The 8,494-nt window shown below is 36.7% G+C and overlaps 1 protein-coding gene across 2 annotated transcripts in view; it reads left to right on the forward strand.

Annotated features, from left to right (window-relative positions):
* The first annotated feature begins 1,195 nt into the window (after window positions 1-1,195).
* The window catches only part of pih1d1 (PIH1 domain containing 1), a 9,686-nt gene continuing 2,387 nt past the window's right edge, over window positions 1,196-8,494 (forward strand). For both annotated transcript variants that reach the window (XM_073840409.1, XM_073840417.1), the window contains exons 1-7: window positions 1,196-1,321; window positions 1,549-1,639; window positions 4,584-4,641; window positions 4,758-4,946; window positions 5,177-5,238; window positions 5,333-5,414; window positions 7,719-7,815. In XM_073840409.1, coding sequence (XP_073696510.1) covers window positions 1,559-1,639; window positions 4,584-4,641; window positions 4,758-4,946; window positions 5,177-5,238; window positions 5,333-5,414; window positions 7,719-7,815 — 569 coding nt within the window. In that variant the 5' untranslated portion in view covers window positions 1,196-1,321; window positions 1,549-1,558. The remainder of the gene's footprint in view (window positions 1,322-1,548; window positions 1,640-4,583; window positions 4,642-4,757; window positions 4,947-5,176; window positions 5,239-5,332; window positions 5,415-7,718; window positions 7,816-8,494) is intronic.

The raw sequence follows: 8,494 nt of genomic DNA on the forward strand, positions 1-8,494 counted from the left end.
TGGATTTTTATCATTGTAGGTTGGTTGTGTACACAAACTGCCAACACACATTAAAAGTGCCATAGAATGAAAAACTGTATTTACCTTGGCATAGTTGAATAATAACAGTTGTGTACATGGACATGACATACCATGAGTCTCAAACACCATTGTTTCCTCCTTCTTATATAAATCTGGTGTTTGCAAAAGACCACTGAAAAATAGGCTAATCCTAACATAACAGCGATTCTGACGTAATAGTTTCGGGATCAAGGCGAGCCACTGAAGGGACGTGGTTAGCTTAATGTTAGCGCTAGCCTGTTACATTGCAGTATATAAGATTTCACTTACCACATAAACAGAGTAAGGAGAGATGACTGCGCGGACGATGGCAAATGATTTACAGATCCTGAGCATCACTAACAAGCATCTAAACTTGTAAAATATGTGGTAAGTACTGCCGCTGTAGTATAACGTTACACAGAGCTCAATCGCAAATCAAAAGTGAAAGTAAAATGATGGTGCATTCAAAATGGCAGTTTCAACGACCCGCATATTAATAGCAGCTCAGGCTCCCTAATTAAATATATATTTTCCTTCATGTGCAAGCTACTGAAATGAGCCGCTCTGTGAAACAGCCAATCAGAGCAGAGCTCATCATTATTATTCATGAACCTTCCAAATAAGGTAATAACAGACCATTTCATTCTAGGGACAAATCCTGTGGTTGTAAATGGACGTGTAAAACAGTTTCTGGAGAATTTTTGCCCTTTCCTATGCCATATACCTTCTATGTAGATATCAGAGAACAATTTAAAATATTGTATCAATGCGTTCAATAGCACCTTTAATGCATTAAGAGCATTAAGAGAGAATAAAAACTTTTTGAATTTGAAGATTGGGGTAAATTGAACCTATTTTGTCTATTGGGAAACATGTAAGTATCTTCTGTAGCGTCTGGAGGGCAGTACTAAACGAGCGTTTGAAGCTTCTGTAATAGTTGAATATGAGTCTCTCAGTTGTCGTCAGTGTGAAAAGATGGATCTTAAAATCAGAAAGGGTTCAAGTACCTGTAATTCAATTACACGTTTCCTCAGTAACTGTAACAGATAACTCCGTTGAATGTAACTAGTTACTACACAACACTGCATACCAGAGTGGTGTCAGATCTAGCGGCACACATTTACTTGGTCATTTTCTTTCTCTTTCGAGGAGTGAAGCGAGTCTAAGCAAGGTACTTTTATTTTGACACCTACAAAAGAAAGGCTGCTCTAGCGTCCTGCTAAACAGCACACACTGATGTGATTATTGCATATATTTTATCGCACGTCTAAGTCGCTCAGTAAGTATATCATTCAGTAAACAAGCTGTTTGGTCTCACATCCGCGTGTTCTGCATTCGTAAGCCCGCGTGCAACGCGAGCTTTTAGGTTTATCTTCATACGTTAGCAGTTTAGCAATGCGGTTGTGTCTGTGCTCTCGGTGACGCTTTGGATAGATATCTGTTCAGATTACATATTTGAAATGTGTGTGTTATTATAAAATGTGCTTGTGTGTCCTGTACCCCCAGGTGTGTAGTCATGGAAACAGACGCGTCTCTCCTCGGCGTTGAACTAGAGGAAAAAGAGCAAGAAGAGCTGTATCAACAACTTTTGCTTCAGGTAACCGCTTTCACAACTCGGCTAAAAATATATATACGTTATGTAAGTACTGTTTTTCGAAGCAGTTCCTAGATATTATTACACTTAAAAAGTCAAGTGTCGCAGTAAACGTTTCATTTCAAGTGCTGCACAAATGTATATTTGAGAGCATAGTTCACGCTAAAATGAAAATGCTGTCATCATTTACTCGTCCTTATTTTGCTATATGCCTGTATTATTGACTGTCTACTACAAAACACAAAAGGAGATTAGGGTGTTAAGAGGTTAGAGGTTAGGGACTGACAGATTGAGTCACATAATTTGTGTGGAAATGAGTGAAAGTGCATAGTGACTGAGTTTGTCAGCCACTGACAACCATTTTCACCCAAAAATTAAAATAAAGTAACATATGTATATACAGTATATACTTACTCTTCTAGCATCATATAATAGCTGTGTAAGGTCCAGATTGTAAAAAGGAAATGCTGTGAATTGTCCCAGACAGAAAGGTTATGGATCATGCAGTCTGATTAAAGGCAGCAATACACGACTTTTACAGATTTTAGGTATCATACACTTACCGACTTTGTAAACAGTCACAGAGGAAAGACTGGCCATCGCATATATCTCTATTGTTATCTTCATTAGTGATGCAGGCCATTTACGGTATGTCTATTTTAAAGTCAATCCGTTTCAAGGTATTCAGTTTGCTGATAAAGTAATTCAGTGTTCCCAATTAGCAGTTTTTCTGAAAAGCATAAAATAATTAAAATTGGCTCTTGAGTGGCTCTTAATGAATTCTGTTTAGTATCAGGTTTATACATAAATATAAAAAGTGAATTATTTGCATCAAAAGAAAAAAAATAATACCTTGTCAGAATTGTATGGCATTATAATTAAAGGCCAAATTTCTTATTTAGGAATTAAGATAATGTATGTACAGATCAATAAGAAAGAATAAATCTTAATTATTCCCCTTTAATTAATAAAATTCAAAAGAAAAGTAATAGATGGTTAATGAAAGTCTTAATGAGAAATGGGAGAATGTTGTTATCAAAATCTTAAGGGTTATCTGGACGAGTTGCGATGGCCATAAAATGTTCCAAAACATATTAACAAGATAAATAAAAGTAACATTTTATTTCGAAAAATAAACATCATTGTTTGAATAAAACAACACTTTGTAAATCACTTTACCAAGGTGGACTTTATGTACTTTTGATTTTCATCTGATATTATATTTAAAATTGAAAGGATACAAAATAATATTTGCTCTAAAAAAAAAATGGAATTATATCCCTAATATTATTTCTAAAAATGTGTGTGGTATTGAATTTATCCTTTAAATTTAACTGTATTTTTTTGTATTTTTATGATAATAATGTTAATCTTAACCTTAAAATATGGTGTATTGTGAACTATTTGATTACATGTAACTGTCTGTACATGTTCATGATCACAACAAACTCATGCAGAATGCTTTTTTGGTAGGAGATGTATTACAAATGAAAATATGTGTTTTAAAATAAAAAAACTCAAAATTCAAATCTGTTAACAAAATATGTCTGATATTCCCAGTCATAGTCTGAAGCTTAAAATCTGTGACCATCATACATTACGCAATTTTCATGCAACTTAAATCTGCAGACTTGCTCTGACTTTCATCAATTAGCGTCAACTTAAATCAGGCCAAAAATCTAGGCAAAAGCCATGTAGTGTTTTCCAGCCTTAAAGGATTAGTTCACTTCCAGAACAAAAATGTACAGATAATGTACTCACCCCGTTGTCATCCAAGATGTTCATGTCTTTCTTTCTTCAGTCGTAAAGATGGTACCTCTGAGTTTGAACTTCCAAAATGCAGTTTCAAGGCAGCTTCACAGGGCTCTAAATGATCACAGCCAAGGAATAAGGGTCTTATCTAGCAAAACAATGTAGTTTAAAAAAAAAAAAACATATACTTTTAAATCTAAAATGCTTGTCTTGTAGCTCTGCCATACCTATGTGTACTCCCATAAAAAAAAAAAAACATGTCATTTTCTCCTTCAACTTTAAAATTGCCCTGCAATGCTGTTTTACCTTTTTTTGTGTAAAGGGGGATTGACCTTCAGTACCTCTGCAGCGATGTAGGATGATTTTAAAGTTGCAGGAGAAAATGAGATGGGAGACCTATCCTAACTGTCTTAAACCAGAATGCACAGAGTGCTAGACAAGAGGAGCATTTGAGATTAAAAAGTATGTACTTTTTTTTTTTTTTTTTTTTTTTAAATGGCCAATCGTTTTGCTAGATAAGACCTTTATTCCTTGGCTGTGATCATTTAGAGTCCTTTGAAGGTGCATTGAAACTGCATTTTGGAAGTTTAAACTCTAGGCACCATGGAAGTCCACTATATGGAGATAATTCCTGAAATATTTTCCTCAAAAAAACATAACTTCTTTACAACTGAATAAAGAAAGACTTGAACATTTTGGATGATATTGGGGTGAGTAAATCATCTGTAAATTTTTGTTCTGGAATTTAACTACTCTTTTAAGCTCACGTTTCCATTCTAAGCACAGAATATTGTACTTCTGCATTATCATACAGACAATATATGTAGAATTTAGTTTGTACATAGCGCACTCACTTCGTCTATATTTGTACATTTCAGTGCTTTCAGTGCATTTCAGTCTCACCTTGTATGTGTCATGACTCCTTTAGGATAAAGCCATCTACAAAATGCACTAATGCAAATGTATATCTATGAAGCTGTAAATTAAATGTAATGTCCTGTTGTCACTAAACCCATTTGGAGAGCAAAAACATAATTTTTTTTTTTTTTTTTTTTTTATACTTAATTTTTATTCTTTTTTAAGGATTGAAAAAAAAAAAAATTGAAAAAGAACAGAAAAAAGAACAATATCAGAACATTTGACTGGTCACCTTTACAACTTTACAAAACATAATTTGTTTTGTCCAACTTTACAGACCATGGGAAAAGTGCAAAGTGAAAGTCCCCCTTCCAAAGTCATACGTCCACAACCAGGTTAGTCTGATATTTTACAAACTTTTTCTGAGGACTGGTGAGGAGCATTATATTTGGAGACAATGGTGATGTTTGTGTTTGTTTTGTAATTAAACCTGTCTGATTTTTTTTGCCAGGCATGTGCGTGAAGACCTCCTCAACGTCAGACCAAAAAAAGGTCTTTCTGAATATCTGTCAGTCACAGGCAGTACCGCCCCCTCCTCATCTGTCCCAGGAAGCACTCGTGGAACTACTGGAGTCAGAGGACCCGACGAGTTACAGAGTGCCTATGAGTCTGGGCGAGCCGCATACAGAAGTGGACAACAGTGAGAGACACTAACATTTTACTTTCACATTCAAATTTACTCTTCTTCTTTTATTGTTATTTTCCATAATCCAAACTGGTTGACACAAATCACCTAAAAGAAAGGATATAACCAGAAGGAAATAAACTGTTCATATGCCGTCATCGGCAAGCAGCCACCTTAAATTATAATGACTTCTGTATATATGATAAGGTAGTAGATTTGCATTCAAGATGATCTTATGTTTCCAGGCTCACAAGGCTGTACTGTGTATGATGTCGTGATCAACGATGAGTTCTTCCAGAAATGTCAGGTTTGTGTCTTGTATGTGAATGTACGCATTGAAAGCACCTCAGAAATATACAACTGCATTCATGGCTATCACTGTGTATGTTTGTACCCAACAGAAAGATACACTGTTCCAGCAGTTTCTTATTGCAGTTTCTTTGGAGGGACTGGAAAACAAATACAACCTGGAGTTGAGTAGAGGTCAGACTAAAAACAGCACATCTGATATTTATTACTCTGCATGAGGCTTAGAAATGAACTGATATCCTCAGTTGACTTGAAGTTGTCCAAGTTGGCCATATTATCTGCCTGCAATTGATTTTAAAGTGCCCCTATTATGCCTTTTCAAATATGATATTTCTTGTAGTGTGTCATGTAGCTGTATGTGAACACAAACTATCTGCAAAGTTGTGACGCCGACAGTGCACTATAAATGAAGTTTTTGTCTAACAAAAAAAAGAGTCGGCTCACATTCGCCTAAACGAGTCGTCAGCAATTCAAATCTTTTTCTGTAATGGCCACACGTCACGAGCTACACATTTGCGTAATGTCCGCCCACGTTCTATGTCGCGAACAACTTGCCCGCCCACAAACAGTAGGCCTACCATTTTCACGTGGATTACATCATGTCAAGAAGGCGTCCTGCGCTGTGAGAGTGAATTTGTTTTATATGCCCTTCCGAAAGATGAAACTACCATGAATGAGTGGTTAACATTGATTTTTTTCAATAACCTCAGCAGTCCAATGCCAATCTTGTGTTGTGTTCGCGTCATTTTACTGATGACTGCTTTTCCAATCTTGGGGAGTAACGTTACAACGCGAGATTCACCAAACGCTTGGTTTTAAAAAATGGATCAGTGCCCAGGGCTGCGTTTCCCAAAAGCATCGTAAGCTTAAGTACATCGTAGACCCATTGAAACCAATGGAGCTACAATCAACTTAAGCTTACGATGCTTTTGGGAAACGCAGCCCAGGTTATTTGGACCGGTGTTGTGCCCATTTTCGACCCCTGCCAAATTATTACCCCCTCTCGTTGAAATCGCTACCTGATTGCCTAATCCTAACCCCACCCCTAATCCTAACCCCTCCCCCACACCTAACCCTAAACCTACCAATACTAGGGGGGTAGTAATCTGGCGGGGGTCAGAATTTGGCATAACACCGGCTTGCTCCTCTGAACTTCTACTTGTAAGTATGATTAATAATTGATGATTGTATTTTCTATCGATCGTTCAAAATACGTCTATGTGTACGTTATGGTGTGTTACAACCCCGCACATGTCTTGGTAACCGGCTAACTTGCGTTTCTGTAGCTCTGTTGTTCAGCTGTGAGTGCAATGTAGTCTAAAAATTGTGATTGATGCAGCTTGACTGTCTGTCTGCCTTATTAGTTTAAGTAATGATAATGATAAACGATGGCTTAACGCAGTGTTATGGGTTGTACAGTGTTGAAGTTCACAACGTAGAGGTGTGCCCGGTTCGCTTACAAAAGCAAATTGCAAGCACTTTCCACAGTTAATATATGACACTAACCACTGAGAGACGTCCTGCTCCAGTCGTGCTTGCAAAACAGTTTCTTGTCGATGTGCCACTTCAACCGTTTCATCGTCAGACTCCGGCTCGAATTGATAGGGTAAAATCGAGGCTATCTTTTCTATGCATTAACAGGTCTCCGCAGCTGTCATTCAGTTATGCCAATGGGCGTTTCGTTTTTGCGCTGAAGCGGTAGACCAATCATGAAGGACTGCACCATCTGACCAATCACAGCAGTGAGGGCTCACAGAAAGGAGGGGTTTAGAGAGACTGATTCTTCGAACTGCTTCACACGAGTCGTTTACGAATCATTTAGAAACGGGGTAAAATTAAAACTAATTTTGGAGAAAACTAAAGTGTTTTTTGAACTTGCATACATGTAAACCTGTTTTAAGAGACTAATACAACAATATTAACTACCTTTAAAATGGCATAATAGGGGCACTTTAAAGGCCATTTTTTACTTTTATAAGGGCCATTTTTTACATTCAATGTATCTGTGTTGCTTTTGTTTTTGATGATCTGTTTAAATGTAACCAGTTGCTTCAGTCATCACAAAACTATAAACTGTTACCAGATGTGGTTTTTTTTTCAACATCAACAAAAGCCGTTGTTACACTGCAAAGTTGGAACAGAAGATGCATCTGACATGACATCTGACATTATGATTAATCATGCTCAACGCTGCAAACCGTGCATATAACTCGATCTTAAGCAAAATAAGCAGAACCACTGTAAATGCCACATTTAACACTTTACATTCATTTTAATTGTGACAGCCGTTATAAATCTAGCTTGCTTGTGTGACATTTTTTTGCCTTCTTTATATTAAATTTGCGGGACATTTTGTTAATTTCGGTGATATTTTTCCCCCAAGCCACCATTAATTTCCAACCCTACTCTGCATTTGTCTAGTTCAGAAACTTTCCATGCCATGTCTATTGATTCTATCATTTCCTTTTTTTTTTTCAGACATTAAGATTTTGAAGAACAGGAAGTTCATGGGCTGTATAGGAGAACAAAACATTCGTACAAAGAGCAAGCCAATTATACAGGAAATCAACTCAAAGTGAGTTCTTTATCGCTTTGGGGGGGGGGGGGGGTGCTCAATCAGGTTGTGGAAAGATTAATACTTATTAGAAAGACGACAACAATTTTACAGTTAAGTTAAATGGGTCATGAACTGCCTTTTTTATTATTTTGTACTATTCTCTGTGGTCCACTTATAATGTTACAAGATTGTTACATCATAAAACATCACAATTTAGAAGTAAAAGGCTATTTTCTGTTCTGTTTTGACCCCCTCATCAGAATGCTCTGTTTGAATGGGTGTGGCAGATTACTCGAAAGTAAATGCCCACTGCTATGATTGGCTAACACTTGTGTGTGTTTGACAGCCTACATCCTTCATAGATGAATGCATAAATACTCATATCAAATGTACATATCAAATGATCTGTAATAACAGACAAAGCAATATTGACCACATAATACAAACAATAACTCATACTTGTGAGGTGTGACATTACTGTTAGATTCAATTTACAGTAGTCGGCACAGCATCATCTTTCAGTTTCAATCTTTCTAAAAATCCTGCGTTTAATTCTGTCTTGTTTTTAAATGAATCTGCGGTAAAATGAAGTGAACCGAGGACCGAGTTATTACTGATGTGGTCTGGATCTTCACTTTAAAATAAAGTTCATCCACTCTTTAGTAACGCTTGGATCAGAAGGAAGGCAATGTTTTTC

The sequence above is a fragment of the Garra rufa genome, chromosome 1 (assembly GCF_049309525.1).
Source record: "Garra rufa chromosome 1, GarRuf1.0, whole genome shotgun sequence".
Lineage (NCBI taxonomy): Eukaryota > Metazoa > Chordata > Actinopteri > Cypriniformes > Cyprinidae > Garra > Garra rufa.